Source organism: Leopardus geoffroyi, chromosome C2, assembly GCF_018350155.1.
Source record: "Leopardus geoffroyi isolate Oge1 chromosome C2, O.geoffroyi_Oge1_pat1.0, whole genome shotgun sequence".
Lineage (NCBI taxonomy): Eukaryota > Metazoa > Chordata > Mammalia > Carnivora > Felidae > Leopardus > Leopardus geoffroyi.
This window is the reverse complement of record NC_059333.1, coordinates 123,070,327-123,094,995: the sequence shown is the minus strand read 5'-3', so window position 1 is coordinate 123,094,995 and position 24,669 is coordinate 123,070,327. Positions and strand designations below refer to the sequence as shown.

The window sequence follows — 24,669 nt, the reverse complement described above, 5'->3', positions numbered from 1 at the left end:
CGTGATATTCATAGGTGCCTAACAGGCAAACAGGATAAATGCGGTGAACAAATTTGCTAAACTGACTAGTCTATCGACCACATTAGCGTATTAAATTCTCTGAGGCAAAGGGTCTCAAACTTGACTTGTCTGAACATCCGGAAGGCCTGTTACACAGACTGCTGGGCCCCACCTGCAGGGTTTCTGTTCATTGGATCGGGGGGTAGAGCCGGAGAATCTGCATTTCTAACAAGTTCCTTGGTGACTTCGCTCAGGCTGCCAGAACAAAATACCACAGATTGGGTGGTTTTAACAATAGACATTTATTCGTCACAGTTCTGGAGGCTGGGAAGTCCAAGTTCAAGGTGCCAGCAGATTCAGTTCTTGGTGGAAACCCACTTCATGGCTTGCAGAAGGTCACCTTCTTCCTGTGTCCTCACAAGCAGAGAAAAAGAGGGGCTCCGGTCTTCCTCTTCTTATAAGGACACAAGCACCACCAGGGGAGACCCACCTTTATGACATCACCTAAACCTAGTTACTTCACAAAGACCTCGCCTCCAGATAGCATCACGCTGGGCATTAGGGCTTCACCATATGAATTTGGAGAGGATACAAACATTCAGTCCTTAACACTAGCTGGTGCCGATGCTGCTGGTCCAGGAACCACACTTTGAGAACCACTGGTCCGTGGAGTCTTGCTAGAAGAAACCTGATTAACTGTGTAACATGAAGCTTTTCTAATTTTGACCCTGACCCCATTGTTCATGATATATCTTGCAGGATCGTATTTTACCAAATACCCACTTGGGAAAGAAGCCTGAAAGGGTCACACTTTCCCGAGTGATGGCCAAAGAGGGGCCTCATCTCCACTGGTTGGCCCCATTCTTCTTGCTTACTCGTGTGGGAGACGCAGCACCCAGAATGTACAATGCCCACTTCATGCGCAGGTTTGCTGCGCCCACACATCTGGCTCCCCCATGAAGCTGCCAACCCTACCTCCATGGGGCTTTGTAGGGTTTGCAGATCAGACCCAGGCTGGGGAGAGAAGCTTTGGTTTGGACGAGAGACTAACTGAAGTACCATTTTAACACGTAAAAATGAGGCCATCCATCAGTAAGATCTGGAAGTTAAGGGATTTTCCCAGGGTTGTCCTCCAGGGATGGGGAAGGGAGATCTGACTGGCATTGCTGAAAGGCTGTGGTGGGGAAGAACGAACCGCTGATCCAAGAAGCTGATTAGGTTGCGGAATTCTCTACCTCAATACGGCGGGTTCTTTGTTTCGCCGCTTCGAAGAATGAAGAGGTGGACACAAAATGAGCAGCAGGCGAAAGCTTATTAGAGTATAAGATCAGAAAGGAAGAATGGTGTGAAAGCTGTCTACAGAGAGGGGGCATTCGAAAGGGAATGCCCGTGACTATAGGCAAGGGTCCTTGTTTTATAAGGTTCTGGTCGTCTCTCCCTTCCCTTCCCCATCATTCCTTCTCAGGTTCCACCCTTACTGGCTGGATGGCTCTAGGTGCAGGGCTGTCCCTTCCTGATTGGCTCGATTCCATTGCATGAGCGGTGGTCTGTGGCCACATCATTCCTTGTGGGTCATACGCTTTGTGGTCTACTACTTATTTTTAGTTAGGTCTTTTGTCAAATTCCTGAGGGGAACCTCAGGGGGGTAGATGGTGTCTGATATATTCTTAGGAGGAACTTTACACCCCAGGGGGGTTGCTGTGGTCAGAGACGCCCAGCATTGTTCCAAACTACGTGTTTTTCCGCACCCAGGGACCTCAGGTCCTAACCCTCTCTGCCTATTTTCTCCTATCTTTTCCTATCGTAATTACATACACAAAAACCATAGCATGGTGCCAGGCATATCATCAGCGCATAATAAAGGTGTATTTTCTCTCCCCCTGGACAAGTTTAAATTGTGGGTGCGAGCAAGTCTTGATTTACGTGCCCCAGGCACAAACTGCAAGGACAGATTTTCAGGACTGTTTTGGGGATTGGCCCAAATGTTGCTCAACCAAATTGCAAATGGAGGTGGTCTCTTTGACACAAGCTACCTTTCATGTTTCCCCGGTCCCCTGGGCTCCACCGCCCTGAGTCAGCAATTGCTTTTTGACAGAAGGCCCAGCGGGTGCTTTCTGAGCTGTCATAATCACCTTCCCCGAAAACACACTGTACTTCTCCCTGCCAGTCTGGAGGTGCAGGCGACCTCCTGGGAAGATCTTAAAGAGATTTGCAAATAAGAGTGGCATCTTTGCTTTGGCATGAGGTTGGTCTTGGCAGTGACCAAAACCTCATCTTTCTAAATGTTCCCAAACGGCGGCCTGAGGCCAAAGGGCCTTGCAAGTCCACAGTGAGAACTCGATTTGCATGGTTTCAACACTCCTGGTTCAATCACTCTCCATTTCAGGAAGGGAAGTTTGGTTTTGACTTGCCCTTCAAACATGTCCTGTGGGGCCGGGGCTAGGGGGCTCTGTGTGTCCACTGTCCTCTAATTTGTCACAGGAGGGGGCTGTGGAAGTAAAGAATGGCTTTCTAGAATGCGAGGCGCTACAATGGAATAGTACATGCATGGCAGGATGCAAGAGGTCCTCAGGAGCCCAGCCCCCCTGCGGTCCCCTGGGGGGGGGGGCCCTCCCCACACACATCTGTCAGGCTGTCTGTTGGAATATGTCCTTTGATCAGCCATAGAATCCATACACGTCTTTGTTGATTTATCAAATTCTCGTTGTTCTCTAATCTCATCTATCAGCCAGTTCTCTAATGCCATTGTCAGTTTTCTTGATTTATTTTTATTTCAATAACTATGTCTTTTGTTTCTGGAATTTTTCTTTGATTCTTTTTCAGACCTGTTTTCCTCTATTTCCTTTCTAATTGCTCCATTTTCTGTGGCTCCCTGAATGTGGGTTTGATCATTTGTTTTGTCTGCCTTTTCTCTCACACACAAAGGATTGCTTCCTCTTTGTTTTGTAAATTTTAACCCTGAGCTCAAGGCCAGCAGGAATTGTCCTGCCTAAGCCCTGGGTGGTGATCATATGTAGAATAGATTCCGACTATGTCTTTGTGGAGGGCCTGGAGACTTTGTGGATGCGTTGTTGAGTTTGCGTCTGAGTTCCAGGTTTCTGCATCAGGCAGGCTGTGTACATTTGGAGCCGATGCACACGCACAGAGCAGGCTTGCGGGTCTAACGTCGCAGAGGTGACCTGTTCCAGAGCCGTTGTCCAACTTCCTCCCTGCCTCCCTCAGTCCATCCATGGCTGCCATTGTCCCAGGACACAGGCTTCAGATGGCCCCTCTGCAGCTGCAGGCTTTATGCAGACGTGTCAGGTCGAGCTTTCCCAGGTGAAGGACCTGAGTCTACATTTCTCTCTCCCACTGGCTTTGAAACCACGGCCGAGAGGGTGGGCTGCATGGGGCACCTGGGTGTCTCGGTCAGTTGAGCGCCTGACTTTGGCTCAGGTCATTATCTCAGGGTTCATGGTTCAAGCCCCGCGTTGGGCTCTGTGCTGACAGCTCCGAGCCTGGAGCCTGCTTTCGATTCTATGTCTCCCTCTCTCTGGCCCTCCCCCGTTCACACTCTGTCTCACGCTCTCTCTCAAAAATAAATAAACATTAAAAAAAATTAAAAGAGGGGCGCCTGGGTGGCGCAGTCGGTTAAGCGTCCGACTTCAGCCAGGTCACGATCTCACGGTCCGTGAGTTCGAGCCCCGCGTCAGGCTCTGGGCTGATGGCTCATGATGGCTCAGAGCCTGGAGCCTGTTTCTGATTCTGTGTCTCCCTCTCTCTCTGCCCCTCCCCCGTTCATGCTCTGTCTCTCTCTGTCCCCAAAATAAATAAACGTTGAAAAAAAAAAAATTTAAAAAAAAATAAATAAATAAAAAAAATTAAAAGAAAAAAAAAAAAGAAAGGGTGGGCCATAGCCCCTCCGCAGTCATTTGCTTCCAACAACACTCAGGTGCAGCTTTGGGGGTTTTGTTTGCTTTTTATACCTAAGGACTCCTAACTCTCTTATTTGTTCTGTTTTGTCATTATCGCTGTTCTGTTTTATGCAGCATCTCAATGTATTTGGAAAAGGAAAGGGGTCTGCATATCTGCTCAGGCTGCAAACACGTGCTTGGCATTGTATATGCTTTATTCTAGCTCCCTTCACACAATAACCCTCTGATTGGGTACTCTTTATTATCCTCACTTTACAGGTGAAGGAGTCAGGATTTAAATTTTTCAATTATTTTCCCAAAGCCCACAACATGCTTCCCCAGAAGTTGTTAAAGCGGGTGTGACCCCTGGCCCATTCTCCCCAGGCTTGGCCTGCAGGACTCCCTCCCGCGTCCTCCTTGGCTGTCTCTCTCTGGCTCCCCGAGCGCAGCGCCGCCTGCTGGCCACTAGCAGTCTGCAGGCTCTGCCCACCCACACTCACACCAGACCTTTCCGGCCATCCCCCTGCTGCAGATGGGCCTCTCCCCTGGCCCAGGTGCTTTCCCTCTTGCAGTAGCCTGTCAGAGACGCACTCCCTCAACCTCCCCCCCTCCAGTGCATGTTGTAAATTCTGAGCGGGAGTGAAGGTAGACAGAGGAGAGTGGATGAGAGGGGCGTCATCAGAACTTGGCAGCAGGCGGGCAGGAGGGAGGGAAAGAGTGAGGCAGTCTAAAGCAATACCCAGGGTTCTGGCTTGGACGATACATAGGATGAGGAGCACTTGCTGAGGCAGGGACACAGGAGGGGGCGAAGGGGGGACTGGAGCATGGGGGGTGTCGGGCTCAATTTTGGACACCCCGTGAGTCCGAAGTGCCTGTAGCACGTCAGGTGGGCCACTCAGGGACAATCTGACACGCAAGCCCATCACTCGGGAGGTAAGTGTCTGCACCAGACCCTGATTCGGCGGTGAGTATGCGAAGCTGAGCCACTGGTTGTGTGTGAAATAGAGACACGAGAGGCTGAGTGTGGAAGCCCGAGTGGGGTGCCTGTTACACCGAACTCCCGACATCCGCTCCTCGACATCAGAAACCATATCCTTTCTCTCCCTTTATGTTGTAAAGGTGCCCGTGTCAAACTGGCACTCCTCCTGTATCGGGTTGCAGCGAGGATTCACTAGCATAAGGAGTATGAAAAGCTTCTTCAAAAGGGAGAAGCATGTTCCAGGATTGATTGTTGTTATGACTACCATCCTCCTCCCCCCTGCCCCAACCCCCCCACACCTCCTGCTGCCTGAAGAATAAAAGCACCTCAGATCCTTGGGCCTCACTTCCCAATCTATCCCTGTGGCCTCCTCTCGCACCCTGGCCCTTCCCAGACCAGCCTGACCCCTCCATACTCCGTGCCTGTGTTTCTTCCCCCCCCCCCCCCACCCGCCTCCCAGTGCAGATATCCTTTAAAGGGCCACAGTGCCAGCTCCGGATTGGTTTTTCCAGGAAATCAGGAATGTTTGAGTGCAGCAATTCAACGTGAGATACTTTTGCCTCCCACCTATTATGTGCCGGGGGCTGCACGCTTTAGAGGATATTTGGACCGACCAGTCAGCAGCCTGATTTTCTCCTCCTCTCTAGTGGGAGGCTTCCATGGCCCGACTCACCCTGGAGTACCCTCCTACTCCCAACACAACCTCCTTTGGCATCGTCTTTGCTACCTACCGTTCCTCAACACGTGTCCCCGGGTCTCTGGTCTCTGGTCTCTGCTTCACTTGCCAGCTAAACAGCATCCCAGCCGCCCATCCTGGGAACACACCTGCAAGTTTTCACAGAGAAAGGGTCTCTGGCCCCACCGAGGTCCTGGGCACCGCCTCAGGGGATGACACGGGACATGCTTGGTGCCAACTGCATTCACCAGTGATTCATGAACAGTCAGGAATTAAAGTTCTTCTCTCCCCCCAGGAAAGGTCACTTTGCCTAATCTCCTTCTCTCACGGTTGAGCCATTGCACTGACACATTTATTTTTGCTGCCTCCTGGCTTGATCATTTTTTTTATTACAGTTTGTCCCTCCAACTCTTAACAGAGGGCTAATGCAGGTCTCCTCCTGATCACAGATCCACGTTAGTGAAACCCTAACTAGGCATCTCCTTGGGCAGCCTTCGTAGATTACTTGGTGCCAGAAGTCTGCAAGCATTCGCCTAGTCTGAGCTCGAAGATGCCCAATCAGGAGCTAAGTAGGAAGCTCCCCAGCATTCCTGCCTGCGAGTCTTAGCTCGGGGAGCTCCCCACTCCCAGAAGGCCCTCCCTTTTGACCTTGGAGAATATAAATCTTGCCATCTTTTGTGAACCATCTTAAAATGAGATAAAATGTATCCCCTTTCAAATTGCCAGGATTGTATATTTTATTAACACTCAATGCGGTAAGGGTACAATGCACGAACACTCTTAGAGTCTTTGGGCAGGAGAACAAAAAGGCACAAACTTCTGCCGGAAAAAAAAAATGACAGTGTGTGTCATGAGCCTTCAAACTCCCTCCAACCTTTGACTCAGTAATTGCACTTCCATGAATCTTTCCCAAGGATATAATCAGGAATGCAGGCAAATAAGTATTCATAAATAAATATAGTATTAGGTTACAGCATGTTTTATAACTGCTGGTACATAATTAATACATGATTCTAAGGACATATTTAAATATGGTTTAGTATATGCATACTATACAGCCATCTAAACTGAAGTTGGTAAAGGCATTTTAATGCTGACATTAAGTGAAGCCAGCAAACTCAAATCATATACACAGTATGATCCAAATTGACCTTCTCCCACTGTTGTTTCACAGGACGCTTACGGGAATGCTATAAATAGAAAAATTCATTTTCCAACAAGGTTGGAAAGTTATTATAGGCATATACTTCATACTTTGAGGCTGCTGGGAGCCTTGGATATGCAAATGAAATGGGAAATCCAAAAAAAAAAAAAAAAAAAAAAAAAGACCCAGTATGCATGGTCACTGTTTTTCTTCAGGGCATCACAGGGGCTGCTGTTCATGAATCATGCTTCGGAAAACTTGGGGGGGTAATACCTAGGAAAAGATTCCTATGTTGAAAGGGGTCACCGCTGCTGTTAGTTATGGAATTATTTTGTTTCTTCCTTGGAATTTTTTTTTTGTCCTACAAAAATGCTGTAAGTATCGTGAAAGGACGCGAGCCAGAGGATCCTTCTCCTCCCAGCGTCAGCAGTGTGGAGTGATGTAGAGTCAGTCAGCACACGGGTCCTACACAGCAGTCATGCCTGAGAGGATGGCTGCCAAGAGGGTGGTATGGCGGCCAGGACAGGGGGGCCCCCCAGGGCTGCCTGATTGACTCTCATGCTCTGCCCACATTTCAAAGGGCACGGGATACAGTCAGGGTCACAGCACTGCCACCTGCTCCCACCCCACCCTGGGACTGGCTAGAGATTTCTCCATGCCTCAGAGAACATGAGGCTCTGAAATATGCCACCTGCCTACTCTTGATTGCAGACTTCAAGTCCAAGGTGCACAGGATGAGCCTGCTTGGATTAGATGCCTCCTCCTTAGCTCCCCACTCTTCCACGACCCCTAGGCTCTGTTTCCAGGTCTTCCTTTGTGCCACTCCCACACCACTGGGTCAGCCCTACCCCAGTCACAGGCCCAGCCTAAGAGTCTGCCCCAACCCAGGATGTGGCCTCAGACATGGAGCAGGACGGATGTAAACTTGGTTAGAACCTCATTAGTAGGTACTGAGCTGTACTTGCAGTGGGGTGTAATAGGATTTTGGAAGTACTTGCTCGGACACCTGATTACTTTCCAAGGGCCCCGAAAATATTCATCAGCCTTTATCAGTCTAATGGGCTTCAAAAGGAGCAATTTTCTGAGACATGAGACAGGACAAGATAAAAAGAACATTAAGGAAAAAATTCCTATTCCAAAATGAAAGGGAAAAGATCATTTAGCATCCCTGTTGGTGTTATCTATTCATGAGAAACAGCACACTTAATCCAGAATGGGCTGTAGGGAGGGCTTTGATGCCCTCACCTTGAGGTCACCTTCATGCAGAACTCATCTGTCTCTGCTGCCACAGATGGCGGGGGCAATGGGGACAAGAAGATACAGATGAGAGGCATTTCACAGGTGGACTCCACAGGGTGCAGAGTGATTTGAGGGAGAAGAGGGGTGGAGGAGAGGTTTGAATGTGACCCCAAGACACTGGCTTAGGGGATCAGAGGGAAGGGGCACCATTCTCCAGCCTGGCCATCTTACCTCCCTTCCCAAGGCCCACCAGTCTTGGTTTCTATTTTGGATCATGCTGTGAGAGTTCAGCATCTTAAGGTCAGGAATTATGGCTCCATCTAGCCCTCAGCGTCTCTACCCGTCCATTAAAGTTTTGGTTACCACCATAAGATCAGAAATCTCAGGCACAAAAGTTGGGAGAGGCGTTAAGTGTAAGAGTGCCCCGCACTTATCCAGGCCAGGAGGACCATCTGTGGCCCTTCTGTGCCTCCCCAGGAACACTCCAAGGCAGGATTCAGGTGAGTCCCCTTGGAAAGACTATGTTTCTCAGAGTGTATTTTGCTGGATTTGAAAGGCCCTGAGGTTACAAGAAGAGTTCCTTGGGCAAGGCTTAAAGTAGAGACAAAAGAATTGGGCGTTTCTACTCTTCTGCATTCCAACCTTCTTCCTCACCCGATGTTCTTCACCTCCTCTCTTGCTCCTTTTGAGCCCCCTAATTCTCTGCCATTTTCTTCTTTTTCTTTCCCTTCTTCCTCCCCTTCTCTATCTCCACCTTCACTTCTACTTTCAATCTTAGTATCTTTCTTTTTAGAGCTTCATCTATCCCAAGCTTAGGAAAATAATTTCAATTTAACTTTTTTCTCTATTAAAGAACTAAGAAAAATTTTATACAAAGCAAATTTAAGCTGTCAGCCCCACCTGTCCCCCAAGAATTTGCCAGCCTTGACAACTGTTAATTATGTGACCAAGATGCTCTGCCCATGCTCAAATACTTGCCTGATGATTGGAATCTCTGGTGTTCCTCTACTCCATGGTTTGCCCCATGGTGTTGGACATGAACCTCTCTAACCTCAGTTATAGCAACCATTATATTCATGTGGTTCTTTGCAATAAAAACTGTTCACGCAAAATGTCTTCTCTTCCTTTCATAATTAAAATAAAGGCCTGTTTGATGTTTCATTGCATATTCAATTTTAAGTGTTGCTTTTCTTTCCTTTCATTAGATATGTGACAAAGAATGGCATTACTATGTCATCAACGTGGAGTTTCCTGTGGTTACTTTGTACATGGACGGAGCAACGTACGAACCCTATCTGGTGACCAACGACTGGCCCATTCATCCATCTCACATAGCAATGCAACTTACGGTCGGCGCTTGTTGGCAAGGTAACTATACGTCAAGCCCTTCTCCCTGGCCCATCTGTATACAGTCCGTGAAAGGTACTGATAGAAAAAAGGGGAAAACAAGTGATGTGAGAATGAGCTTCGAAAATTTACTACCCCTTACTAATATGACAGGACTTATAAAAATAAGGATTAATCCAGACACTAAACTTGTGTCATAATAAAGCACTTGGCTGGAGACCAGATTCTGATTTTAGGATAACACGAGCAGTTTCATGGTTGCCTCTGAATAGGCTAATGCCTTTTATTGTTCTGGAACCTTACTTAGTTTCAAATTGGGACTGTATAGAGAAAAGGCTGAATGTAGAATCCCATATCAAAATTGCCTTTTGGCGCTGTTGAGTGCTAATCAGGAACCAAGGATCTCCTTTTATCCCCACACAAGTTGTCCAAGCCTCCAACCCTCTGCTCTGGGAGCTCACACGTATGTAGGGCTGTGAGGGGTGGATTGTCTATAGGCATGAGACAATGGACGGCCACTCTCAAGTTCAGCTCATTGCCTAGCCCCTGCCCTGCTCATTAAGGACAGAGGTTCCTTATTGCCTTCCCACTCAAAGGTCTCTGCTGCCCCCTCAGTGCTGCTGCTGCCTCTCCTGCATTCCCCAAATTGGAAGACTAATCTCCTCTTTGGAAGCAGGAAAACCTGCTGTTTGAGCATACATTTAACCCTCTGTCCTTCACTCAGATCTGTTGGAATCTTTGTTTTTGCTCCCTTAAAAGCTAGGGTGCTATAAAGTACCAATGAAAGAACAGAGGGGAAGAAAAACATTCCCCAAATAAGCAGATTAATACTTTGAGATGACCCAACCTCAGGTGGATGGATTCCTCAAAAGCTAAGATTTGTGACTTTGACCATTCGCCATGGGGGGCTCAGGGTAGATAGAGATGGGCTGTGGTAGAAGAATATGTCTTCAGAGAACCAGTTAACCAAGGAGCAATCTAGAGGAGATATAGGCCCCTTTGGGTTGAGACAGAGTTCTAGGCCACACCATAAGAGATAAGACAGAAACATGCACACATAGCTCAGCCCTGGGAACACTAGGGCTACACAACCTAGTAAGGAAATAAAGCACAAACGAGGCAAGGGAAGAGAAGATGGATGGATGAATAGATAGGTAGATAGATAGATAGATAGATAGATAGATAGATAGATAGATAGATAATTATGACATGAGCCAAAATCAGACGCTCAACCAACTGAGCCATCTAGGCACCCTGGGAAGAGAATATAAATAAATAAATAAACACACACACACACACACACACACACACATATACATATATATTTAATTTTTTAAACATGTATTCATTTTTGAGAGACAGAGCATGAGTGGGGGAAGGGAAGAGAGGGAGGGAGACACAGAATCTGCAGCAGGCTCCAGGCTCCTCCAAGGTGCAGCACAGAGCCTGATGCGGGGCTCGAACCCACAGACTGGGAGATCATGACCTGAGCTGAAGTCAGACATTTAACCAACTGAGCCACCCAGGAGCCCCGAGAATATATTTTTAAGTTGAGGTCACCAATTTAACATCTGATATATGTCATATGATACTAAAAAGTTCATTGAACATTTCAATAGAACTTGGTAAGAGCTTCATCATTGTTGCAGAATTTCCCAGGAATTCAGAAAAGGGAAACTGGGTCAACTGGCAAGAGTCCATGAAACTAATGAGTACAACAAGCCCCTGATTCAGAGATTACACAGGAATGACTAGTCACTGAACACAGCTATGCCCGAGTGATGGCCCTCATATGGTTCATTGTCCCAGTTGGACACCACAGCCAGCCTGTGGATATTTTGGGACATAGCCTGGATGCTACCCACAAGTTAAGGGGGCCCCAGTAATGTCCTCACTATGAACCTCACCAGGACTCTTCCTCTAGAGGACTTCAGAGAACACATCGGGCTCCCTGTCACACCAGCCTGCAAGGGAAACCTGCCCCCCCCCCACTTCTGAAGGGCAATTGTAACCACTGCTGCCCAGCTGCATGCCCATTGGGTGGGGAAATAGTCCCACCAAAATAAAATGCGATTTTATAAAGAACTAGGATGACCTCTTTGAATCAGTTACAATAGGCTAAATTGTGCTGCAGTGACAATCAAGTCCCAATTCTCAGGTGCTTGAAATAATTCTCACTTTATACTTGCTGCAGATCAGTGGGGGGGCTTTTCTCTGATTTCTCCTCAGTCTGAGACCCAAGCAGAGAGAGCAGCTGCGTTGCTTCGTACTGAGAAACAGGAAAAAGAAAGCATGACGAAGCGTGCATGAGCCCTTACAGCTTTCACCTATGAGTGACACCAATCATTTCTAATCACATTTTATTGGCCAAAGCAATTCCTATGTCCACGCCTAACCCCAACAAGGCAGGGAAGTAAAATCTATAATGTGTCTGGAAGAAAAACTGAGAATATTTTATGAACAACACTGATGAACACCATGGTCTGTCCACTTACTACTCTACAGCTATTTGACTGTCCTTCCCACATAAAACATAGCACTACCCTTCCCTAATGAGGCAACCCAAAAGTTTGACCTGTTACTGGCTCCAAGCTCAACATCCAGATTCTCTGAGTGATTCCTGGTGATCTGTCCCTTCATCAGGCTGAGTTGCATAGGAGGCTCTATCTCAGGACCAGATGTAGCTCTGCTTGATCTGGAGACTTCTACACTAATAGGGAGAAGTATGTGCTGCCACCACAAGCATCACCCCTACACACACTCACACTCACACACACACACACACACACACACACACACACACACACAATGCAACAGTGGAATCAGTCAGAATAACCAAAAAAAAAAAAACCATTTCCACTAAATAAGAGGAAGAATTAGAGAAACACAGCAGTCTGGTTGCTAGCAGTTCTGAAATCCCTCTGGGCAGATGCTTTAAGGGCCCTACCCTAGGATGGAGAGTGTTCTTTGTGGTCCCTGACTCCACTTTCTGGGAGATGTTTCCTTCTCAGTATCCACCTAGGCCACGTCCAAAGACGGCATTGTCATTGCATAAGTAACAGCACTAATACTTTACCTGATTTCAGCTGATTTAAAAACTATTTCTCAAAAATGCTTTTCAAACATTAAACCAAAGTATATGTTTATTTTAAAGGAATGTGGGAGAAAGTGCCAACTAGGGTGTTCACCACCGAGTATTTCTGCCCTCTTCCCAGACAGGGATGCTAGGACTATCTTTGTTGGAGTAAGGTGTGGTCATGTGACTTGCCTTGGCCAATTAAATGTGAGTGGAAGTGCCTGATGTCATTTCCTGGATGAAACTTTAAGAGTCAGTACTGCAAGGAGGTCCTTTACAAACCTGGTGTTTACAGTCCCGTGATGAAAGCGCTATCAGATAAAGCAACTTATAGATAAAGAAACTGAGGCTCTGAGAGGTGAAGTAGCTGACCCTAGGTTACCCAGCCAAACCTGCCTGACCCCAGGTCTTCAAAGCCTGGTTTCTTCTTACTGTGGCTTGCTCCCCCAATTGCTAGTTGATCCTTTTGTTGATGTGGTTATGTATCTGGGAAAATGCGGGAGCTGATGTGTATTGATACAAACTCTGTCAACCTTTTACCTTCGGACACATCTGACAACTCTGCAATCAAAAAGCCACAGCAACCCTGCTTTGCAATTGCTAATGCCTTGCTGTATACTCCCTTAAGTGACCCTGCACAGAACAAGGGGAAAGGGTTTAGCCTTGGGAGTCAGAAAAGTTTGAGTGTGAGTCAAATCCCAACCCTGCCACTTACTAGCTGTGCAGACCCAGCAGAAACTTCTACTTCCCTGAGCAACTCTTCTCTATTCTATAAAACTAGGCTAACGCCTCCCTTGTCATTCTAAGGGTTAGATGATAGGAACATGGAGCGTGCTTGGCATGTTTCAGTTGAATAAATGTATACATTTGAAAACATCCGGTCTCCTCCTCCATCCCTTCTTGCTCCTTGCACCTAAGCCCAATATGGCAGACGGTCTACAAGACCTTTTGGTATGCTCTGACTTCTGTGATTCCAGCCTCCCCGTGACTCCTTGCATGCACCGACTCTATTCCCCTCCCCCAGGATGAACCCTCACACACAGACCCTGCTCCCCCAGGTCCATCTACAGGTCAGAAGGGTCAATGAGGCTGGACACTAGCCAGTCAGAAGACAAGTATTAGAACATGGCCCTTGTGGCACAGGCAGGAACCCGATCGTGTGGTCTTTCAGGCCATGGACATTTGGGTATCTTCCCTGAGAGGAAAGACAATCATTGGTAAATTTTTAGCGTAGGAGAAAATCCTTAAAAGTCTTTAAACTTGGGCTTTATAGGATCGGTAAGAGTTCACTAGCAAGACAGGGAAGGCAAAAGCATATGCCATAGCAGGGAAGCTTCACATAGACATGCTGAGGATGCCCTGTCACTGGAAGGTACACGGACCAGAAAGAGTACAGAAGAGGCTGGGAAGAGGAGCTGAGACGCCATACTGCCTTGATAAGGAGCCTGGATTCTCCTGAATACGTACATCCTCCTTGGAGCCATGCTTTGTCTTAGAAGAACACGTCAAAAGACCTTTCAATAGGACATGGTGCTGTGAAATTGACAGCCTATGATGCAGCCCTTATTTTGACATGTTTCTATACTTCCTGAAGTCCACTTACATACATATTATAAGCCTGCTGGATGAGCCTCTAATTGCCTCTGGGCCTGCTATTGTGGGGAGACTTTTTAGGTGCCTCTGAGGTTGGCAAGGAAACTAGTTCCCATTTGTGAAATTTCCAATTGGGGTTTAACAATGGGAATAGAAAATAATTTGATAGCAGCTGCTTGTTGGATGCTCCCGGGAACTGGCTCCAGCACTGTTGCTGGGTAGTGCTTGGCAGCCCCCATTAGCCTACTGTGTCCTGTTAGTGAATTTGAAAGCCAAAGTAATCAGTGGAACTTCATTTACATTGGTATTTTTTCCAGTAATTAAAAAAAAAAAGAGAGAGACTTCATGTACACTTAAGAAATATTGCCAGTGCAGGCTCGAGCGCAAAGCATATCTTAATTGTAGAGAAAAGCTTTTGCGGTGAGGACGGACCTCGCATCACAAGAATCCTCTTCCCCTGTGTGGCTGATGCACACCACCTTGACTTCACCTCTGTGCTAAGAGTCACAGTGTTCTCAAGATGCAATCAGACCCTCCTGGGGTGGACTTCAGTCTATGCCAACTCAGAAACTGCTGCCTTTAGGCAAATTCCAGCTTCCTTGTGTCTCTCTGGGTCACACCTTGGGACAAGATCATTTAAAAGACTAATTAATTTGCCCTCTTCCTTAGATTTCCTACTCATCCATTTCTAACAGCAAAAATTCCGGTTCTACTGGTGTATAATAAAAACTGTATACTCACACCTGCTTCGGCCCTGGACCTCTAAACTGGGGCCACCCACACAGGGACTGGAACCCAGCTGTCCCTGGGAGCGAGTCAGGAAGGCTGCTGATTGCATCAGTCCAGGGTCTTAGGGAGCCCCCAGGGTTTCAGGGAGATGCCTCAGCAGGTGAAAGTCCGGGTCACCCCTCCCCCAATACTACAACCAAAGCAGCTCTGTGTCACCTATTTTCTAAGGCATCTGGGCAAGGATTCTTTCAACAAAGGAGCTAACCACGTTTCAGAAGCACAATTCTAGGCACATCCTCAAGAAGCCACCAACCTGCTCCCTCACTGGTCCTCATCTACTCTTGGTGGATCTCATCACAGACTTCCCTACTTGTTGCTCGTCCCCAGCAACCACCTCATCCCCACCTCTGCTGGGGACTCTCCTCCAGTGCTCTGGATCTTGGCCTTCCTAGAGTGTTCAGCTTTGCCTGCCCCTGACTGTGACTTTATCCTGGTCTCATATGAGGAGAGCTCTTGCTGAGTCCTACCCCCTACTTAACAAATAAAGCCACAGGAGACACAGAAAGGGATGGTGCTAAAAATTAGAACCTCTTGTTAAAGGACAGATACAAAACTCCCATTGTGGCTTTTGGGAGGAGTCAAGGCAAAGAACAGGAATGGTCAAAAGTGAGATAAAAAGGCAGAAATAACTCAGAGAGTGGCAATAATCAATAGTATGTGATCTTCAGAGGCGAGTTGGGGCCACATGTGGTCCTGAGATCTGGTACACGTTTCCGGGTCAACTTGTCGCCAGACACTAAAATTAGTGCAGGGACTTGGAGTACATGCCTTCACTTAATAAGATTGGTCTAATTTAGTACAAATTCTCTTAATAAAGTCTGTGTTGAAATTATTCTGCATCCCCAGGGTCTCTGCTGCTGGAAGCAAGAGGCACGTGCTAACATAGTCTGCCTTCCATTCAGGTGGGCATTTCCCAAGGAGGGCTTCATGAAGCTCCAGTTCCATAGGCTGCCCCTTCCACAAGGAGGCCATGGTCAGGTTTGGGAAACTGCATAAATTATCCCCATAGGACCACGTTGGAGAGTCACAATGCTTGTTAGCATATTAAAAGCTCTCAAAAGCCCACCAATGAAGCATTCTGTTTGATATTACTTAACCCATGTTTCTCAATCTCATTTCCCTATGGAACTCACTCTTTGTGAAATAGCATTCTTGGAGCACTCTTTGGGAAATATCTCATTGGAGATGCAGGTCTCCATCCCTACCAGGCCATGAGTTTACAGAAGGCAATGACTGTCTGCTCTCACAGATTCTCCTCTCCTCACCTTTCCCCCTCCACTAGTAGGTCAATAGCTAATGTTTGTTGAATTACATCCCATTTGTTTTTTTAAAGTTTATTTGTTTATTTTGAGAGAGAGAGAGAGAGAGAGAGAGAGAGAGTGTGTGTGTGTGTGAGTGGGAGAGGGGCAGAGAGAAAGGGAGAGACAGAGAATCCTAAGCAGGCTCTGCACTGTCAGCACAGAGCCCAACATGGGGCTTGAACTCACGAGCTGTGAGATCATGACCTGAGCTGAAATCAACAGTCGGATGCTTACCCAACTGGGTCACCCAGGCACCCCACATCCCAGTTTTGAAGCTGTTTTGACAAAGCTATGTGGTTCGTGGTCTGACACACAGGGATGACTAACAAGGTGTTCCTTAGTATTATCTGTATCAACAAATCAAGAGAAGATTGTTCTAGGTAATGGAGTTAATTTGATGCAAGGGCATCTTAGTTTAATAGATGAAATCAGCTTTAAAATTCATGTCTGGAAACACAGTATAACTGGGTTGTAATTCTAACTTTGTATCTTATTCCAAAGATTATATTTTTTTAAGTTTATTTTTGAGAGAGACAGAGACAGAGAGAGGGACAGAGAGACAGAGAGAGCCCAAGTGGAGGAGAGGCAGAGGGAGAGGGAGACACAGAATCCGAAGCAGGCTCCAGGCTCTGAGCTGTCAGCACAGAGCCCGATTTGGGGCTCGCATTCATGAACCATGAGATTATAACTAAGCTGAAGTCAGACGTTTAACCAACTGAGCTACCCAGGCTCCCCTTTCCAAAGATTATATTAATAAGAAAATTTGAAAACCCAAAATATTTACCAGAAAACTGCGAGAATTGATTCATGAATTCAGCAAAGTTGCGGGATATAAAATCAATACACAGAAATCAGTTGCATTCCTAGACACCAACAATGAAGCAACAGAAAGAGAAATCAAAGAATTGATCCCATTTGCAGTTGCACAAAAAACCATAAAATACCTAGGAATAAATCTAACCAAAAAGGTGAAAAATCTATACACTGAAAACTATAGAAATCTTATGAAAGAAATTGAAGAAGGCACAAAAAAATGGAAAAAGATTCCATGCTCCTGGATAGGAAGAACAAATCTTGTTAAACTGTCGATACTACCCAAGCAATCTACATATTCAATGCAATCCCTTTCAAAGTAACAACAGCATTCTTCACAGAGCTAGAACAAATAATCCTAAAATTTGTATGGAACCAGAAAAGACCCTGAATAGCCAAAGAAATCTTCAAAAAGAAAACCAAAGCAGGAGGCATCACAATCCCAGACTTCAAGCTATACTACAAAGCTGTAATCATCAAGACATTATGGTACTGGTACAAGAACAGACACTCAGACCAATGGAACAGAATAGAGAACCCAGAAATGGACCCACAAACGTATGGCCAACTAATCTTTGACAAAGCAGGAAACAATATCCAATGGAATAAAGACAGTCTTTTCAGCAAGTGGTGCTGGGAAAACCAGGCAGCAACATGCAGAAGAATGAACCTGGACCACTTTCTTACACCATACACAAAAATAAACTCAAAATGGATGAAAGACCTCAATGTAAGACAGGAAGCCATCAAAATCCTCGAGGAGAAAGCAGGCAAAAACCTCTTTGATCTTGGCTGCAGCAACTTCTTACTCAATACATCTCTGGAGGCAAGGGAAACAAAAGCAAAAATGAACTACTGGGACCTCATCAAAATAAAAAGCTTCTGCACAGCAAAGGAAACAATCACCAAAAGGCAACCAATAGAATGGGAGAAGATATTTGCAAATGACATATCAGATAAAGGGTTAGTATCCAAAATCTATAAAGAACTTATCAAACTCTACACCCAAAAAACAAACAATCCAGTGAAGAAATGGGTGAAAGACATGAATAGACACTTATCCAAGGAAGACATCCAGATGTCCAACCGACACATGAAAAAATGCTCAACATCTCTCGTCATCAGAGAAATACAAATCAAAACCATACTGAGATACCACTTTACACCTGTCAGAATGGCTAACATTAATAAGTCAGGCAACAACAGATGTTGGCAAGGATGCAGAGAAAGAGGATCTCTTTTGTATTGTTGGTGGGAATGCAAGCTGGTGAAGCCACTCTGGAAAACAGTAGGGAGGTTCCTCAAAAAACTAAAAATAGAACCCTACGACCCAGCAATTGCACTACTAGGCATTTATCCACAGGATACAGATGTGCTGTTTCGAAAGGACACATGCACCCCCATGTTTATAGCAGCACTATCAACAATAGCCAAAGTATGGAAAGAGCCCAAATGTCCATCAATGGATGAATGGATTAAGAAAATGTGGTATATATACACAATGGAGTGTTACTCGGCAATCAAAAAGAATGAAGTCTTGCCATTTGCAACTATGTGGATGGACCTGGAGGGTATTATGCTAAGTGAAATTAGTCAGAGAAAGACAAAAATCATATGACTTCACTCATGTGAGGACTTTAAGAGACGAAACAGATGAACATAAGGGAAGGGAAACAAAAATAATATAAAAACAGGGAGGGGGACAAAACAGAAGAGACTCATAAATATGGAGGACAAACTGAGGTTTACCAGAGAGGTGGTGGGAGGGGGGATGGGCTAAATGGGTAAGGGGCACTAAGGAATCTACTCCTGAAGTCATTGCTGCACTATATGCTAACTAATTTGGATGCAAATTGTAAAAAATAAAAAATTAAATAAAAAAAAATAAAATTTGACAAGGGCTTGGAGCAAAAACAGTATTGTCTTAGTTTTTCTAAGAGATACACCAGAAGGAAGGAAAGAGGCCACTGAAGAAAAAGTGAAAACTCACGTGATGTAATCTGATCTTGGAGTTCCTTGGTTCATGCTGTCCCTCTACCACTAGCTGCCATTTTTGAGTACCTGCCCTGTGCCGAGCTAAATGCATGTCTTCCCCTTTTGCAACCCTATTGCCTGGGTGAGAATGGGATCCCCATTTTGCAGATGAAGAAACAGACAGAAGAGAAGTACCTCACTAGGGGTCACACAGAGCCTGGATTTGCACCTGGGCCTCTGCCACCAGAACTCTTATCCTTAAGTGCACTGCTACACCACCTCTGCTTCTAGGGACATGTAAAAAGCCAGATGGAGCTTCATACCCAAGTACTGAAGACCAGACAATTCTGAAACCTGGAGTCAAATCACTTGTACAAACCCCCAGGGCATTTTCCCCACACATTGGACAATGTCCAAGCTGAGGCCTAAAAGGAACTACCGGCCCCTCAAGGCATTGTGGTTCACTGTAGGGAGGGTTGAGTTTGGAGCCATAGGAAGAAAATTCCAGACCCTCACTGCTGCTCTGGGTCTTTGAAAAGTGTCTTGCCTCTATATTCCTTAGTTCTTCATCTGGAGAAGGAAGGGGGTATCCTGGATAATATAGGATAATAATAATCCACTCCATGAATTCAGGTCCCCAACCCGACAGAGCTGACTTTGGGCTCATCTATAGTCATATGTTTTGCTCTCTTAGAACATGCCACATATTAAATGTCTGCTGGGACAGCTGGAGGGGGATACTTAGAAACAAAAAAGGGTGAGAAACCTGCTGAAAATGGCCGTGGCCGGCCACGACCACAGGTCATCCATCTCCACAAGTCCCCTGCAGCCCCTGGGTTGTATGGACAGTTGTGAAGCTACAGCTTGTGGGGGTCTATTACACACTTCACTTAGTCTTTGCGTTCCATGGGTGTCTCCATCACTGACAGGAGGAAATGAGGGAAAGCGAGATTTCAGACGGTCTCGCCATTTGCATTGCTCAAAATTGATACCCAACCATCCGTGAAATTGTGTTCATTGAGGGGCGTCCCCATCAACAAGCCACACATAGAGCAGCATTCGAGTCAAGCAAGAGGGAATGTCGCACCCACTCCACCGTGTGTTTCTCAGACAGAACAGCTGTGGGAATGACGGCGGGAAAGGAAGCACCAGCAGCGTCCTGCACACACCTCACAAAGGGAGGAGACAGCACATTCTCACAACACGGATCTTCTACTTGGAGGGAAGTGGATGTTACTGATTGAAAAGCTACTGAGGTGGGTGGGCCCCACCTCTCAGTGGAAAGAAAGCTGAGGGGGAGTTTATCCCCAACGCAAACTCTGGCTCAGAATACAAGCTACATTAAGTCACGTTTGCCAAATACTACTATTTCTCAAGACAACTGCATTTCCCGGAAAACCTGACACAAATCATTGGGAGTTGTTGCGGAACCCAGTGTCCACAGAACCCAATTATTCGGACAGTCTCTCCCGGCATTGTGTCGGTCCCAGCCTGTCCCCATCTTTATGAAGCAGCCCAATTGCTACATCCTCCAAGGAGTCCTCTTTGAGCCCTCCCAGCCACATCTATTGTATGGCATGCAGGTCAAAGCCTTGGAAGCAAGCAAGACCTGAGTTTGAATCTAGGCTTCACTAATTCCTGGCTGTGTGGTTTGGGCAAGTTATCTAAATGTGCAACATCATCTGTAAAAAGAGTTATACGTTTAGCAGGTAAGAATCAGAATTCACAAAGAAAAATTATTTTTTCTACATCCATCTTAGTTTCATTTCAAACCCCTATTCCATCTGAGTGGGGGAGATTTAACCTTGGCAAATCAGAAATGTTTCCATTTCCTTGGGGCTGAACGATTTGGGGAGTACTGATGTGGGGCTAGGGCGTTGAGGGGGCCCCCAGCCCTCTCCCCAAGCAGGTGTCCACTGAAATGGTGCTCGCCTCTTTGGTCCTGTCACTGACGGGCCTTCTGGGCCTGGCAGCAATCTCAGCATTTCCTTGCCTTCCTTGAGGGCACAAAAATATCTTCGCTGCTTCTCATGCTCTCTCTGTAAGACCATCTGCTGTCCATCTGCCTGTCTGTCCAGATGCGACAGGCGGGCATTCCCTCCAGCATCAATGCTCCCCAGCCCCAGCTCAACCCAGGTGGCGGGCTTTAGGTGCCTCACTCAGCACCCCTGTGCCTTATCCCCCTCTGCTGCCTCCCTGCCAGCCTCCCTCCCCAGTCGAGGGCAACATTTTCTCCTCTGGGGGAAGCCAGATTTTCTGCCCCTATTTTCCCCCAAATGTTGATCCATACCCAGATCTTCTCCATCCTCCTAAGGACTTAGGCTGCTGGAAACAAAACCGAGGAAGAAGCTCAGCTTTAAGCCCGATCTGCTCTTCTCCTTGTCACAACCCTCCCTGTGGCAACGAGCAGAAGCCAGATATGTGTCTAAATGGAGGGTAAGGTGGGAGAAATACTCAGGAAAAAATCAAAAGAATAGACAGATTAAGATCTCAAACGTACTATCGTGACACTTAAGTATTAAATAAAATAGAATATGAAAGCACTTGCCATATTTTAAGGGCCTCGTAAACAATGGCTATTATTCTTTCCCCTGTGATCTGTTGGACACATCATCTCTGTCATTTGTTTGGAAATTAATCATGCACTGCCTTAGAACATCTATTCTACTAGCAATTTACTCTTAGATTTTTATCTTCCCATTGTCTACACTTTATTCTCCCAACTAATGTAAGTTCCTAGAGAGCATGGTCTATATCTTATAATTAACTGAATATAACAGAGGGCTAGACATTCAGCAAACACTTTAAAAATGTGTGCAGATCTAGCCTCAAGAATCCAAAATCACATTCGCAAACATTTAGAGAAAGTTCTTTGTGTAAGAAATCAGTTATGGTTTTTTTTTTCCTTCAAATAATTCATGAGCATGTTTGTGTCTAAATGTTAACAGAGGAGCCATGTGGTTTCCGAAGACACCCCAGATATTAAAAAGAGATGTTCAATGTATCTATTATTTTTTAAATCCTGAATCACAACCACCCCTGAGTGCAAATATATTTCAAATTTTATGCTGGCCTCCTATTGCAAAGTGCTAATTGAATTGATTTCCTAGAGCTGCATCACTAATAAATACAGTGCACCACAGATGTGGGATTCTTGAGTGAAAAATACAGAATATGAATGTTTTGCTGAGAGAAAATGGTGCGTTGGAAAATGTCTAAGAATCCAAGAGAGTCACAAAGTTTGGTCTTTAAACATGGAGCTGCAGGGGTGCCTGGGTGGCTGAGTCAGTTAGGCGTCCGACTTCGGCTCGGGTCATGATCTCACAGCTCATGAGTTCAAGCCCCGCGTCAGGTTCTGTGCTGACAGCTCAGAGCCTGAAGCCTGCTTCTCATTCTGTGTCTCCCTCTCTCTGTGCTCCTCCCCGCCCCCCGCTTGTGCTCTGTCTTTCTCTGTCTCTCAAAAATGAATAAATGTAAAAAAAAAAAATTTTAAATGAATAAATAAACTTGGTGCTGCAGAGTGAGCACTTCAGGGGACTGGATGACAGAGGGCTCTCTCTCAACCTCACTCTGGATGGGGCCGCTGGTACAACAGGATGCCCCAGCTGGCCCCGTGCAGGGGTGAATGTGCTCACACTGGAGGGGCACATACTTCACTACTGGTGTGGCCTCGGGCCACTAACTTCTCTCTCAATCTGAGTTTGCTCCACTGTAACGACAGAATAAGTACCTCGTATCCAAGTGTTTAGTGAAGATTCAGTAAGATGATGTATGTTGAGGACTTGGCACAGTGTTGGAAACGTAGTTCATATCCAGTAAATGATAGTTGCTGTATCTGCTGCTCTAAGGGGACAGTGGGGTGGACAAAGCGGGGAAGAGATGACCCTCTGAATGCCCCGGAGAGTGGCAACTCTGCGACTTGTACCCAAGACACACCCTTCTTCCTGCAGGTCCACAGAAGTGCCCCTTTTGCTAGAATAGGAATACGCTAATGGCACGGAGGACCCTACCCGTGGGTGCTTTGATAACTAAGATCAGAAGGCTTCAGGAGGCTTCCCCCATACTCCCAAGTCATTGCCATGTCAGGGCATTCCTCAAAGCCAAATCTCTTTAGAGTTCCCCGTGGACTGAGTACTTCAATAGAACCTTCTAGTTTCATTTCCAAAGTGAAGACACTTTCAGCGGCAGGTAACAACAGTGTGAGTCAAAGGGCTTAAGCCATAAAGACGGATGATGGCCTCCCACAGCTGAAGATGCCCTGTGGTAGAGCAGTGAGGAGGTCCACTCAGCACTCTGCTAGGATCCTCCTGGCCCTTCTCCCCTTCATGCGTCACCTTGGTCATCCCTTGTCGGCCTACAAGATGGCTGCAGCAGCTCTTAGCCTTCCATCCTCACGTAATCATCTCCAGGGAAGAGAGCAGGAGCAGGTTCCAGAAACTTTCTGGAGAGAAAATGAAAGCTCTTTTCCCAAAGGCTGCTGGTTAATTTCTCCTCTCAACTCATCGGCCTAATTTGGTCTCATGATTATTCCTGGGCCAGCCTCTGTGATTTAGTGGACGCAGGCACCGATTGGCTTCGTCGTGGTACTGGGTCCCAAGTCGACACCTGAGTCAGTCACTAGAGCAAGGGAAACAGGAAAACCTGATTCGCCGTGACTAAATAGAATCCATCCCTGGAATTCCAGTCCACTCGGCCAAACCTCTGGGCGCTGCGACAAGAAAGCAGAGGAGAGATGGATGTTGGGGAGACACCACAATGCCCGGTACTCTGCTGGCATTAACTCGCCGTCTCTTTTAGTTCAGGAAACAGTTTTGAAGTGTCTGCTGGGTGCCAGGCAGGGTGCAGGATGCTGGGATGACACAGAGGCCCTGTGTTGTTGAGAGGAATAAATGAGTCAACTTATGCAAAGTGCCTGGTGCAGCCCTCGGCCCCTAATACCTGCTCAGTATCATCTTCATTAAAATGAATAATGCATGAGTGCCCCCTGCCATCCAGGAGAGAGACTTAAACAAACACATTCTAGCACCGTGCAAAGGGCTGCAAGGGTAAGCCGGCGGGTGGCAGAAAGGAGAGAGATCACACAGGGGCGTGCAGGAGGCCCAACCTACGAAGCTTCTAGCCAGTGATTCCTAACCTTGACTTCACGTTTAACACACCTGAGGACCTTCTGAAACTCCCCACGCCAATTAAGTCACAATCTCTCGGGGCAGGACCCAGCACCAGAATCAGGTTGACTTTTTAAAGATCCCCAGATGATTAAAATGCGCAGCCAAGGTTGAGAAGCACAGTAATAGGCTATTGAGGACATAAAACGCACACGTGTAAACCATTAGCAACACTGGGTTGCGAGGGGATGTGAAAATGAAGTCAGCGCTCCAAGGCGCAGGGCAAGGAGAGGACACAGTGAGCAGGGGGTTCAGGACCCAGACCGTGGTAGGCAGGGTGGCTCATGAAAGGCTTTGTGTGCAGCAGGGGACAGGAGATGGGATTTGCCTAATGTAAGCAGTTTGGGGGTGGTGCCTTAGGGGGAAGAGGAATAAGCGGGAGCAAAGTATGTGTGCAAATGTAGAGGGTGTTGAGTGTGGACTCAATCGGGAGAGAAAAACTACACCGTAGTTTCAACAGGTAAATATAAAGAATTATTAACTAACGGAGAATTGGAATAATGAAGGGTTAGCCCCTGAGAAGTAGAACTCTGAAGAACAAAGGAAGGCAGGTATTAGAAGTCTCTACTACCCCAGGGCTGAGGTGGGGTGACCAGGGGAGAGCCCCTCCCCCCACTCTCCAGCGAAGGTCCAGGCTCTGCTGGCTCAGAGTAGCTTGTCGAGGGCAGAGAAGTCACTGT

General features: G+C 46.6%; 1 protein-coding gene across 3 annotated transcripts in view; it reads left to right on the top strand.

Annotated features, from left to right (window-relative positions):
- The window catches only part of CLSTN2 (calsyntenin 2), a 615,839-nt gene that overhangs the window by 561,503 nt on the left and 29,667 nt on the right, over positions 1-24,669 (top strand). For all 3 annotated transcript variants that reach the window (XM_045503479.1, XM_045503480.1, XM_045503481.1), the window contains one exon: positions 9,137-9,299. In XM_045503479.1, coding sequence (XP_045359435.1) covers positions 9,137-9,299 — 163 coding nt within the window. The remainder of the gene's footprint in view (positions 1-9,136; positions 9,300-24,669) is intronic.